At 45.6% G+C, this 14,357-nt stretch overlaps 1 protein-coding gene across 3 annotated transcripts in view; it reads left to right on the top strand.

Annotated features, from left to right (window-relative positions):
• The first annotated feature begins 12,215 nt into the window (after positions 1-12,215).
• Positions 12,216-14,357, top strand: part of TMEM164 (transmembrane protein 164) — a 45,861-nt gene continuing 43,719 nt past the window's right edge. The window contains exons 1-2 of one of the 3 annotated variants that reach the window (XM_055818304.1): positions 12,216-12,526; positions 12,824-13,276. In XM_055818304.1, the coding sequence (XP_055674279.1) occupies positions 12,908-13,276 (369 nt within the window). In that variant the 5' untranslated portion in view covers positions 12,216-12,526; positions 12,824-12,907. Of the gene's footprint in view, positions 12,527-12,616; positions 13,277-14,357 lie in introns of those variants that run through there. The other 2 variants (XM_055818303.1, XM_005238240.4) reach the window with 2 other exon arrangements.

The raw sequence follows: 14,357 nt of genomic DNA, 5'->3' as shown, positions 1-14,357 counted from the left end.
AGTTTAAAATAAGCAAGCCATATTCAATACCATGGGAGCTCTACAGTAATAATACCCCAATTAAGCCTAATAATCTCATAAGTCTATAGCTGTAAGACATTCCCCTGGGTGTTTGGTGATACTTTAGCCAAATACGGAAATGCACGATTCAGGCAAATAAAAAAATAAATAGTTTTATCAGAGCAAGATTAAAATGCCTGCCATTAACCCAAAATAATCAGAAATAAATGCTGTCAAGCTTTTATCTAATGATCAGCGTATTCCCAGAAGGATTCCTGCTTTTGCCCCCGCAGGCTAGGTGAGGGCTGGAACAGCTCTGTGCAATGCTCAATGATAACATCAGGGTTTTTAGGCATGTCTGGATTCAGCATGGGTGCCAGTGCTGGAGCCAAGGGTGAACTTCCTGAGAGTTCTCACTCAAGGTCATTTCAAAGCAAACTACTCCGTTTGCAAAGAAGATATGAGCCCTTTCCTCCCCGCTTTCCTAACAGCCCCCCCCCCCTCCCCTTAAGGATCGGAGGAGACAGGAGAGGGAAGAAGCACCTGGGAATTCCAGAATCTGACTGAGCATTTTAAAATCCTCGGTTCTACAAGGTTTAGGCTACTACGCTCTGCTCCTCAGTTTAGCCAAAATATTTCAGATTATTCCGGCCATCCAAGGTGAGGAGTACACTGTGGAAGCCTCTCCTCTGCTGATGGGAGGTGTGCCTAGGTGTCTGCGGAGCGGTGCTCTGCCAGGATTAGCAAGAGTTCGATTTATTCCAACACCCTATTGACCCAACTGGTAACTCCGCAGCAAGCTCTACCCCACATTGCTCGCTTGCATCCTTTACTGAGTATTTTTTTCAAACGATCTGCCCCAGAAGCACTGCCTTGGCAGCATGGCAGTGACCAGCGGCACCAGCAAGTTCCATTTCTCTGCTAAAATTCACCTGCTTCGAAGAAAGGAAGGGACACGTGTTCCGTGGCAGTGCCCACTGCCAGCCTGGAAGCCTGTTTTCCTGGGAGGGACAAAGCAGGCTGAACTCAAGCAGGACCCGTGCTGCCACCTCCTGTGCTGTTCCATTTCTTCCCGATTAAAACACCAGCAATTTTTGCAACGACAGATTCTATTGCAGCATGCAGATGTCTAGCCTAATTTCTCTCCCAAAAAAGCCTCTGGAGGGGAGGAGTTAGACACATGTGGGAATGCAGAAAAGCATGTCCTGAAGTGTAGGGGGGGTGTGCTGCTGTGCACTCAGCGTGCTGGGACGGTCACACACATCTGCTCTGTGACATTAGTTTGCATGTGTACTGTCTGAGTGTTTACAACCCGCTATACTTCAATCTCTACAAAAGAGTCTCAAAATAGCAACTATTGGTGACATTTATACTGTTTTGCAACGTGAGTGAACGTGTAAGAACTATCTTTAACCCTATAGATAATGCAAACTTTTGGCTTTTCATTGTACTAAATTGCACTCATCTGCGTGACAGAGGGTTTGGTTTTGTTTTGAAAGAACAGCGGATTTGTGGGTTTTCCTTATTCACAGAACAGAAGAGTTGCCTCGGAGAGATTTTCCCATCAGCTGCGTACGGCTTCCCACTAGGCTGTCCTCAGCTACGAGATGAGTAGCCCACTAAGGAAAAGAACATTTGCCTCGCTCAGAACTTTTCCTCCCATCCGTTACTGAAATACAGATATCTAATGAACAAGAGGAGTCCTAGACTAGCTCTGCATCGCTTTGAAAAGCTTTTTTAATTCCTCATGAGAATTATTCCGGATAGGTGCAATATATTAAAGTTAAATACCATCTTGGAGTGGAGGCAGGCAGAAACTGCTGGAAATAAAGCTGACTAGTAAAACAACCCCACATTGCATCATTACATAGATGGAGCAATTCTCTCAACTGGATCACTACTGCCCCTATGCTCTCTACAGTTATTATGAAAACTTGCAGAAAGGATGGTGAGACTAAAATATTGACAAATGCTAACTAAACATACAGAGTGAGTACTTGGATAATATTTGCAGTATCTTTCAAACAGAAAAAAAATACCACCATTTTTATAATAGTAGACTTTTGCAGAAGATATTTTGTTGGTGACAATGCCTCTGCTTTGGTGTTTCCCCAATAATGTCACTGAAAGGCGTGAAGCCCTTTTCAGAACTCACCTCCCTACCCAAGACAGGTTTAGCTAGATCCTTGGAGTGAACCCACTTGCTCACAGTATTTCAAAGCAGAAAAAGCAAGTCTAAAAGAAAAGCTTTTTCATGCTCAACACTACTGCTGAGTGTCATATCTCAGTTCTTCTTCCGTTCTTTTCTTCCAGAGTTCCGAACCCCATAGTTTCTGCATGAGCATCCTAGTGAGTCCAAACTTTGATATTTGTTTTATACCTCAGGGCCACGATTGTAGCTCTACCTAGATGCCTTTTCAAGTCCTCTGTCTTGCAAAATGGTCACGCTTGTCCTAGATCTTCTCACAAAGGGAGTTTTCTAGTTCCAGATGACTTCTCTAGGCTTGTGTAGAACTCTTTTACAGGAAAATAAACATTTGTGCAAGAGTGCACATTATGAGAAAATTTAGAACCGTAATGTTGAGCGTTGTTCTTAATAAGCTCTATATTAATTGTACATGTTGCATTTACAGATACAGTGCCATGAAATGCAGGGTATATATACCCTCCTTAAAACTTTTTCCCACTTAGCTCCTGAGATAACGTGCGTATAGCATCGCCTAACCCAGAGCCTGTTTTCGGAGTCTTCTTCCAGTGAAGGTTTTAAAAGCTCAAACAGGGCTATGTGTTTCAGGTGACTGATGCAAGTCACAGTGGCATTTTTGCTTCCTCTTTTAATGGGAGCCAGAGCAGACGTGCCAGCTAGCAAAAGACATTAAGGAATTTTGGGAAGGCACTAAGATCTCAACACAGGAATCAGCCCCAGCCTCGGCACTGCACCAGCTACTAGGGAGCATATTAACTCTGTCCCAGCTGGAACCAGGACAATCAGCACGTGTGTCATATGTCATTAGAGCAGAACTGGTCCAACTCTTTCTACTTCATTTCTCTGTGTAGAAAAGTAGTGACAACAACATCCTCGGGAGATAAAACAACAAAAATTGTGCTGCTACTGAAAAAGAAAGGGTGGGAGCTTCTTAGTGTATTAATAGAGCATTAAAATGAGAATTTAAGAGGGGGCACAACCACTAGAGGGCTCGTTATTCCATATAGTCTTTTTAACAAAATGGTTAAATAAAACTTTCAATAACAAAAGAACTTAAACGTGACCTCTGTCTTGTGTGAGGCTCCTACGCTTTATGAAATGCATAAACTTGCAGAGAAAACATGTGAGTATGCCATTTTTCCTCAATAACTTATTAAAACAAACTCTAAAGACACGTTTCACCATGGTCTTCACCACGGGCTGCCGGAGCATCTCCGCTCCACGTCTGGAGCATCTCCCTTCCTTCTCCACTGACCCTGGTGTCTGCAGAGTTGTTTCTCTCAGGTATTGTCACTCCTCTTTTCTGACTGCTGCTGGTGTTGCGCAGTCTTTCCCCACTTCTTTAATACATTATCCCAGATGTGCTCCCACTGCCGCTGTTTGGCTCAGCCTCGGCCAGCGGTGGGTCCCTCTCAGAGCCGGCTGGCACTGGCTCTGTCCGACATGGGGGAAGCACCTTCTCACAGAAGCCCCCCTGTAGCCCCCCCCACTACCAAAACCTTGCTACGCAAACCCAATACAAAGGTATAATAACATAAGAATTTTGTTATTTTACAGCATCTATTTTCATGGGTTATATTCCATGGTGATGTTAAACCCTGTGAGTGCTCTCTGCATGTGCTAACGGATGGTAGAAGGATCTAACAGAACCCACGTCTGGCTCAGAAATCTTTGTGAAAAATGTGCACTGACTGCTACGCCACTGTAAAGGCTGAGGTACTGGACACCTCCTTCCCAAAATATCACAAGACATAAACCCACACAGTGGTAACACAACAATATGCTGTAACAGACCTCATCACATACTATTCCACCATAGAATGAAATGGTACAAATCTTGTACAACTAAATTAACCAGAGATTACATCATGTAATAGTTCTCCTTTCTACCTCTTGTTTTGTTTCTGAGACTATAATAACATTTGGTTTACATTATGTTAAATATAGCAGTTCCCTGGTTTTGAATACCAAATTTCACTGCGGTACTACTAATAACAGCAAATTATACACGGAAGTTTAGAGAAGACACAAGTGTTCAGAATCTGTCAGGCTGAGATTCGTAAGTAGTGACAGATTGCCTCAGAAGTTAGATTTCAGTTTTTAAGACTGAACACAGTCTTAACTAAAAGGGGTTTGAGTAAGTCTTCCTGGGTGTCAATGCGCCCGGTAAACTATAGCAAAATAGAACAAAAGTAGAAAGCACAGATTCTTCTCCCTGCATATCTATGTAGATTTATAGAATCACATCCCTCCTATGTATACCAGTCATGGCTAAAATGAGCTCTAACAAACGTGAAACAGACTAACCATTATTGTAAAAATGGTAAGACAATCAAATTCATCCATGATTTCATTCACTGACTTCACTTCTGAGACATCAGCATGAAAAGTATCTTGCAGCCTACCTAGAGATGTTTCAAAGACCACCTTCCATTTGGGTGTGGGTCACGGAAAGATCAGCTAAACATTGTTAGGCAATCTATTGAACTGTGGATATAAGCATCTATAAGTGTGCATTATATTAATATAATATTTGGACTTGGAAGGCAACAGTGAGGAAAATGCTGTTAAGGTAGAGCTTCCAAGGGTTTGGGTGGTCTTTGTGAAACATCTTGGATTATACTTAGCAATATTATGGACATGAAACATAGCAATTGCCTTGAAAACTGAAACATGGCTACACAATATAGGATACAGACACAAAAGTGAGTGAATGTCATTGAGCACTTTAAGGCATAAAGTGTTTACTTACTGATGTGTGCAGTCATCTTTCTGTTAGTTCTCAAGATACTTTAAATAACAATACAAGATACAATAAAGAACATCTGGATGGAAACTTTAATTTTCTTAAGAACACATTTTATATGTTTTATAGCAGATCCATTTTTTTTCACAGTCATCTTAACAAAAGTATTTTTCCCCAAGCTCCAAACAACTTCAGAGAACACCTTTACTCATTTCACATATGAACCTACAAAGGAATGTATCACCATTTCTCAGATGCATCCTCAACATGTACTACAGTTACTGACAGTACCGTTTGACTTTTAACACTGGTAATTAATATGCAGATGAACTGTTAACTACTATTTTCTTTATCTCAAAGCAAACCTCACACATTAATGATATTTCTTTCTCTCTCCCTGCTTTTACATCCAACTGTTTTTGTGTCTATTAATATTGCAGCTTTTTATGTAAGGGAAAAAATAAGCCAAATACTGAAAATATGACAGAAATGTGATTCAAGGAGAAGCTGGTTCACACACTTGTCATCTAACAAGTTTCTGTGGTGCTTTATATAATTAGTTTCAGTCCATCAGATTAAAAAACATGAAAATGAGTTATGCTTTTTAAGCTTCTGTTTTGAATGCTTCAGGTTGACATTTACTTTTTTTTGGTATTGTCTAGCATATGTTCTAGCTAAATTAGCTGCCAGGGAGAGATATGATAAATGCAACCGTCTTTCATCTTTTTCCCAAGCAAATTCCTTGAGAGGAAATCAGCACTTACACTACAAGCCTTTCCTTAAATTCATTAAAAATACATGGGAGCAACTGACTAAATGGAAAGGAGTGAGAGTAACTGATGGAAGAATCTCTATGCACCTAGATTTGTTGCAAGTTAAAACCCAAACAAACAGCAAAATAACAACAAAAAAAGCCACCCTATACTGAGTGGCTGACCAGGCTGAACTTTTAGGTGGCTGTCCTATAGGCACTTCTGGTTGCAAATGTAGTTTTCAAAATGTGAACTGTAGGTAATTCAACATGAAAAAGTATATCTATAAGCATCTCCTTGCCCTATCACTGAAGTACAACAAAATTGTTTAAAAAGGGAAATCAAAACCGATGGGTCTGTTCCCCGTGTTAATGATCAGTAAAGGACAACAATCTGCACTCACGCAGTGGGCTGTCATCAGGCATTTTTTGATGACTCGTATTTTCTTCTTTTCTTCTAGCTCGTGCACGGCTGCTGGGCAGAAGGGTGCAAAGTGCCCGTGAGCTGAAGCTCCTTGTGTTGCCGACGACAGGGTGCCTGCCTCTCGGCGGGGAGCCCGCTGCTTTATATACAACTGTAAGACTACTCACATACCTGTTTTTACAATGTACGTAACCTACTGGCTTTGGCCACCACATCACTTGTTACCATTCACTTTTGAGTATTTGTTCATGCAAACCTCCCGTGCCAGCACGCTTAATGTATATTTATTAGCCGAGTTTGCACCAGTTTGTTACAATTTTGTTGCTTTCAGCCAGCTTGGTCTAGTTTGCCCTAAGAGCAGCCCCTCTTGTACAGGCAAGGTCACTGTTGGTCAAGTCATCTTGCTCATGGGATCAAAGCCATCTTTACGTGGCAGCTGCTTCTTGGGAAACGTCCCTTCCTCTGGTTTGGTGCATACTTGCACACTTCAGAGTGGTGCAGAGCAGTATTTGTACCCACAGACTTCAGCAAGACAAGATGAGCACAGCTGAGGAAAACAGCGGAATGTGATCCCTAAAACAAGTAAAACTCCTCATGTTGTTAATACCAAACTGATAAATTGTTTCGGTATTGCGCTAACAACAGGAAACAGACGTGGCAAACAGTTCTACCATGCTATTCCTTCCAGATCCTGTCTTAACGTTTTGTACTAAAGTTTTGAAGTTTTTCAGTTGGACTTCTATTGGTTTATTGTTATCTGTAAGATTTAAATAGCGGTGTCCTTCGAAACCTTCACGCTCGGGGTCGGCCCTAAGCCGCAGGTAATGTATAGCTGCTCCCTTTTCTGAGATTGCTCCCCTGTTTGCATGATGTGCCCCTGTAGCAAAGGGAATCGAAGTGGAGGTGGCATTTGGAGTTTTTCCCACCACTGGAGATTGGCATCTAGTGCTAAGGGACCACCGCCGATGAGGTGCTTAATGCTGCTGCCCCCCACTCGCTTGGCAGATTTTGAGTCACAATTTGCTGTAGGGCCTGAGATCGGCTCCTTCTCCTTCTTTTTGCGCTGTGTTTGGGTGAGGTTTTTCTTTTTAGCAGAGAGACTGTGAGTCTGCGAGTCTGCCAAGTGTGTGCAGATCTACACTGGGGAACGTAATTACTGGCCTGGAGCCCACGTAGTAGAAACCATAGTTTTGGAAGATAGGTATCAGCAGAGTAGTAGGAAACCTCTGTCGTTGTATTACAGATTAAGTCACTGTTGTTCAGATTTATTCCTGGCACAGCAGCATTAACCATACACATACAAGATCCATCTTATATATAGTGGATTTTTTTCTTAAAGCGGTGGTCATCTGTTTTTGCATAATACCTTATGAGTTATAAATCAAGGATTACTCATTCATCCTGACACTTCAAACAATCTATCAGCTTGTTTTCCATCAGCTAGAAACTCTAATAAACTCCTAATGATTAGAATCTGTTTTATTACTTTGTGCATAAAAGTGCATAATAAATCACAGCTTCACCGTTAAAGTAATTCTGCTGACGTCTTCAGCTATACCTGTGAATACTGTTATTCACCAGAAAAATTTCAAGACTTCAAATATTATTTTACTTGGTTACTTGTTTTGTTTGTGGGGGTTTTATTTTCTTTTTTTTTTTTTCTTTCTAAACAACTCCTGTACAACAAGGACACAGTTTCTAGGAAATCTACAGGTGTAACTACATACTGATGTGTAAAATCACATTTCTAAAGTACAGCAATATAGCTTGATGTTGAGGAAAGGTCTCAATTTATATACTTAAGTTCAAAGTATTTTAGGACAGGCTTAAGCTAAGCATGTGCTGAAATGCTTTTTTGAATAAGAATTAAGGTATTTTAGTCCCTCTGCTTTGAAGATCGATTTCTGATGCTTACTGATAAGATCTACCACATAAAAGTTTACTTCCAGGCTTACTTAAGATGGAATTTGCAAATGATACGTTGGGGAGGTGTAGAGTTTTGCTTTACAGAGAGGGAGCAAGGGTACCTGAGCTGATGTTGAACTGCGTGCATTGCCAGGGAGCAGGGGAGCGGGGCTGCTCCAGCAAGGCAGGCAATCCAGGAGCGGGGGGCGACCATGCGGGGTAGGGGCTGCCACCGTGCCAACAGGGGCACAACCCCACAGCACCGAGACAGGCCAGCAGAGCGGGGCTGGGGACGGTGACAGGTTCTATTGAGAGTCCATCAATCGTTAGGGAAATGAGGGGTGACAAGTCAGGTCCAAGGCCAGTCCAGGAAGCCCAGCCAAGTTGGGAACAGCAAAGGACAGACAGTGGACTTGGGAGTGCTAGGTTAACGGCTGGACTCGGTGATTTAACGGTATTTTCCAACCTAAATGACTCCGTGACAGAGGTCTGCCCTACTGCATGGCTTGGGCGAGGACTGGAGCCTGGGCCAGAGCTGACATGGAGCCCTGAGGCAGGTCACCGGCAAGCAGGAGCCCCACGCAAAGCTGCTCCGGGTGGTTAAGGGCTACTGGTACACACAGGGCCCTGGCACGTCTTCATGGATTAACACAGATTTCACCATTCTTGTATTTCAAGGAGCCACAGACAGAAAAATAAATTTCATGTTAGATAAAAAAACAAGCTCTTGTGCAAATATTTTAGTTACAGAAATTTACTCCTTTTAGAGAACCACTTCTGTTGACATAGAAGATATATATGTTTATGATGGATCTTAGCAGAGCCTAAATTACTTAGTGAAAGGATGAGAAGAAATGGTTAACAAACAGAAAAGAGCAATGGCTTAGCGTTCGGTCAATAATACTAAATTCTTCCTCACAGATTGCAAAGTGCTTTTCAAAGAAGCTGAAGCAGAGAGAATGAAGGAATTGTACCTAAGCCATCCCACAGATCAAGATCAGAGAACCTGATCTTTTGGATCTATAGTGGATCACAATCTGAACATGAATTAATTATATTGTGCTGTTGCAAAGAAATATCAGTTGTGCCAGAATGTCCAGTTCTGTACCAACCATGTTCATTCTTTCTAATGAGTGGAAAATCACAGCAAAACAAGAAATCAGCAGGTCACCTCATCTATCACCATGACCCAAAGTAGGATCACATAGTGCTCCAGGTTACAGCTGCCTCTGGAATTATCATTGTAATGTTAATCAGGTTTCCCACACAGTCAACCACATAGCCCCAGAAAAGCTTATGCTGGCGTAAGACTGTGAGAAAAAATGCGTAGCAAGGGGAAGAAGAAAGGCAGCGATGATTTCTATCTGGTGGCTTATACTGGTATAATGTGCTGAACTATGATGCAACTTGATCTTACTGAATAGCTGCTTTATTTTTTTTAAAAAGCATGTTTCGGAATGGTCAAGGCTATGCAGCTTTGCATCACCTGCAAAATTAGTACATTTTCTGTTCCGTAACAAAAAGATCCAGACTGAAGACAGGCTCTAGGAACCCAGCAATATATTCTTTCCTTTTGACATTGAACTACTGCTTGCTACCCAGTCTGTTTTGTAAAGACCTTATAACACATTTATCTACACCCTATTTCTCTAACTTTTTAATGAAAATGTCATCTAAGTGTCAAAACCCTAATCAAACTGACAACAGGCTCCGTCCTACCCACAAGGCCTGTTGCTTACTGGAGGAGAAAATCAAGTTATCTGGCATGATTTATTCTTGACAGATCCATGTTGACTGCTATCATTCCCTGGTTATCATCTAGGTGCTAATAATAGTTTGTGAGATTATTTGTCCCAGGATTTTTCCAGGGATTTAAGTTAATTACACTGATCAAGCTGTATTTCTCTGGCTCCATCCCCTTTTGATAACAGCAACGTACAGTTGCCTCTTCTGTTTTTTCAGCATCTCATTTGCCTTCTTAATTCAGTCAGTTCTTTAACTGTTTCTCAGCCATGTTCACTACACTCAAACAAGCTGAAAACACTTGGTTTATCTGAGTGTTCCTGATCTGTTCTTTACCTACTCTGGGCTGAGATGATTTTGGTCTTGGCATCACCAGCCCTAATCATCTGCTTGCAGGTGATCTTCTTTGGAAGCGTGACACAACAAAGGCACCAATCACTTTAGCTGGCTTTATCATTTGTTGACAGATCTTCTTCACTGTTGAGTGGGGAATTCATCTTTTTCTCTGTCTTCCTCTTAGTATGTATATACTTACAGAGCAGTTTTATCTGATAGCTCTTGGTAGTGCAATTGTGTCATAGCATACCGTTTTTAAAAAGTCTGTCTTTCACATTCTTAGTAATCTGACCTGTCTGCCTTTCTATTTTCTTCATGTGCTTAAGGCCAGCTGAGACTTCATGAAGTGGTTGAGCTAACATTATTACTTCTATTCTGCTCATAATTGGCATAAATGTGCCCTTTGAATTATTTTTCTAAAGCACCATTCTTTTCTTTAGCTCCTTTTTTTAGACTTCCTTCCTATGAAGTCTTAATGACTAATTCCTTAAGTCTTTAGCTTTCATGATGTCTGTTTTTATTTAGCTGTTCTCTTTCCTTCCCTCTTCTATAGACAACAAACCATCATTTTGCAAATGCTTATTTTTGTGGGCAAAATACTGCCCACTTTCACGTTCTCAGCCAGTTATTCTTCACTGGCATCCTCAAAAAAAACCCAAACCCCCAAACAAACCACCACCAACCACCCAACCAAGCTCTCATATTCCTGTGGCTAGTCTGTATTCTAAAGAAATCACTACATCTGAGATACCACCACGCGACAATGTGTTGCCGTTCTTATTACAGCTCTTTCTCACTTCACCAGAGAAAAGCTTAGGAAAGGAGAAGCGCAAGCAGCAGCCCACAGCCACTGCAAAAGGTGAGACTGAATGGAATGCAGAGGCAAGGTACCAAGATTGCTTTTAGCAGCAGCAGCTGTCCTCTTGTGCGTGACTGAGGGAGTGGGAAGGGACGGGTCTGTTCCACGTTGTGCATGGCCGTTGGTATAGACCCCTTGAGAGAAAATGCTCGGTTCTTTATACATATACAATACAGCAGTATTTCTGTATTTTAGAGATACGGGAAGAAAAGAACTGCCAACATATTGGCATTAGTGCTGAGCTGCTGGTTTTGATGGTCCGTGCAGCAGGCTTGTGTTGCAGGTGTGCATGGCCAGTTAGCAGGGCAGCACCCGAGGTTTGTGCCTGTTCAGGTGGCACCTCTGGTTTCTGCACGTTCACTTTCTGCAGCATTAGATTAACAACAGGTGTTCTGATGAATCAGCAACAACTGAGACAACAGCATTTCGTAGAAGGATTCTTATTGAGCTCCAGTTGTAGAAAGAAGCCCTCTGAAAAGGCTGGTGGGTCCCCCTTCTTTCCCCAAAAAGGAGTATTTCTTTCTTACTGGAATCCACGCACATAGTGCCTCCACCCTCACGGACCAGGGGCTGCTGCCTCTGCGCCGCCATCACGTGGGCCGCAGCCAGCAAAGGTAACTGCCTGGTCTTTCCAAACTTATTTGGAGAATTAAGCTTTTATTTTCCATTAAGCGGGCTCAACGTTTTGGCCGGCAACAGCGCTCGTCCCGCGGAGCTAGGCAGCCCTGCGACGGCCGGGGACAGCGACACCGAATCAAACCCGCGGTGCCAGTAGGCGCTCGGGTACGCGCGTCCGTGGCGCTGCCGGGCTCGACGGGATCCCCACCGCGATCCCCGCCGGGCCCCCTGCCGGGCCCCCCGCCGCCCCCCGCCTTTCCCAGGCACCGGCCGGCAGCGCGGCCGCCCCGCGGACCGGGAAGCCACCGGCGGCCTCCGCCGCGCAGGGCTGGGGCTTGCGCACACGTGCGGCGGGCACAGCTGGCGGCACACACCGACCCCCCGCCCGCGCTGGGGCCCAGCCGAAGCCCCGCTCGGGCCCGGCCGCCGCAGCCGCGCCGGGGACGCTCCACCACGGAGGGGGCGGCGCTCGCTGCACCGGGCCCTTGGCTCCCTCCCGGCGCACGGAGGGGGAGGAAGGGGGGCGGCCGGGCAAGAGCGCAGGCAACAGGCAGGAGGCGGCGGGCGGAGGCGCAGGGAGGCGGTGGGGTACGAGAAGCCCGGGAGGCGGGCGCAGCCGGGGCTGAGGGAGGAGCGGGCGGCCGGGCGCGGCCAGTTCGGGGGGGCTCGTCCGTGTTTCGGCGTGAGTCAGGCACGTCGGTGGGGTGATGCTGCGGCGCGGCCCAGGGGCCGGCGGAGCGGCGGGAGGCGGCGCGACGCCGCCCGCCCGCGGGGGCTGGTGCTCGCAGCCTCGGCCGCGCCGCCGCTGAGCGCAGCGCTGCTTCCTCCTTCCCTGCGCGGCCGAGGCCGGCGCCATGGCTGGGGGCGCCGGGCCTGCCTCCGCCCCGCCGCGCCGCGCTCCCTGACGGACGGCGCGGAGCCCGCCCCCGCCGGCCGAGGTAGCGGGCCCAGGGCGGGCGGGCGGGAAGGCGCCGGGTTGCCCTGAGGGGGCGGGCGGGAGGGCAGGGCGCGGGGTGCCGGCGGCGGGTGCCGGGCGGGAAGGGGAGCGGGCCGGGGCGGTGGGCGCCGCGGGCGGGCTCTGTTCATCTGCCGCCCCTCCCTCCCCGCAGCTGCCCGGGGGTCTCGGCCCGGCCTCGGAAGGAAGCGCGGGCCCGGCCGCGCCCCGTGCTGAGGTGCCGCTTCGCCGGGGAGGAAGGGGCGCGCAGGGGCCGGCCTTGCGTTTCATGTTTCCTCAGCCCGACGGCATTTTGGCGTTGATTCCGTCTTGCTCCAACCTGTTCCTGGACGGCGGCGGGGAGGAGGGGAGGCAGCGTCCCACCATGTCTCGCTACAGCCTCCATAACCTCCTGGACTGGATGTACGGGGGGGTGGACCCCAGTTTTGCTGGCAACGGGGGGCCGGAGTGCGCGGCCTTCCTCTCCGGGCAGCAGCGCTTTGTGGAGAGTTTGGTCTTCCTCAGCCTGGGCGTCGCGGAGATCCTGCTGTCCCTGTGGAAGCTGCGGCAGCTGCATTCCAGGGAGCTGGAGGGCCACCTGCTGCAGCAGTGCCAGGCCAAGGAGGAGAGCTGGGGCAAGAACGTGCTGCTGGTAGTGCTCTGCCTCATCTTTGGGCTGGAGGTGGGCTTCAAGTTCGCCACCAGGACGGTCATTTACCTCCTGAATCCTTGCCACGTGGTCACCATGATGCAGGTAAGGTTTGCGTTTGCTTGCCGTGATGTTTGCTGGAGCATCACACTTGCAAAGCAGGGTTTGTCACACAGTTTGTTTGTGGACCAGAAGCATGTAGCAACAGCACAAATGCCAAGCATTAGCATAAACGTTTTAAAACTTAGTTTTTAATCAGCTGGATTGAAAAATGTGTAAATAAACCAAATCAAATGAAAAGGTGAAAGTGCAGCTGTGACTAATGTCCAAATCTCCAGTTGTGAATGCTAAAAAATTAAGGCTGTCTCGCCACTTACTTTCAGCTGATCCTTGTTTCAAGAGTAGAAAATACTGCTTCCACTGACAGCAGTGGTAAAATTCACACCAAATTTAATGAAAACAAGAATATCGCTAAAGCAGCTATGTAATTTACATGCAGCTTCAAGCAAGCGACTTCTCAGGTTGTGAATGTGGTTTGTGAAGGTATGGAAGAAACAAATTACTCCTTATTTTGTGCAGATAATGTTGGTTTAGCTTTCTAATTTTAGAAGCCAAATAGTAAGAGAACAAGTGTTACATACAAGTGTCTCACATGGAGTGAACAAATGGATCTGCCTTAATACCTGTGGATAAACTACGTGCTTTAATGACTTGTGGCTTGGTTGTTGATGCATGATCATGTGTGATTTGTATAGCTTCCAAAACAATGGAAGCATTTACTAAACTGCGATATTAAAGCTCACAAGCTGTATTTGTCAATAGTCCTGTGCAAGTACTTAACTGTTAAGTTTCACTGAGCTTGGTAAGGAGTGTGGGAGCTGTCAAAAATTACTATTATTTTGTTTAATTTTGCTGATATGTACCCTCAATACTGGACAATTTGCACAATTTAAGCTCGTGAATGAATAGAAGAACATCAAAAAGGCTTTCATAAAAGCTGCTGTGATAAGAGCATCTGTCTAAGATCAGTAACCAGATGAAAATCCGACCGTTCTTAGTCTCCCTTTGCAGAATGCCCAGTGATCTGGGCTGTATCAGATCAAGCCAGTCGTTAGTTTCACTCCTGGAGAGGATTTTCAAACAGGCATGGAAACATCTTTTCTGGTTGCGCCAGAGGTTTGAGGGA

Source organism: Falco peregrinus, chromosome 13 (assembly GCF_023634155.1).
Source record: "Falco peregrinus isolate bFalPer1 chromosome 13, bFalPer1.pri, whole genome shotgun sequence".
NCBI lineage: Eukaryota > Metazoa > Chordata > Aves > Falconiformes > Falconidae > Falco > Falco peregrinus.
The sequence above is the reverse complement of the archived record's forward strand: the minus strand, read 5'-3'. Positions and strand labels throughout refer to the sequence as shown.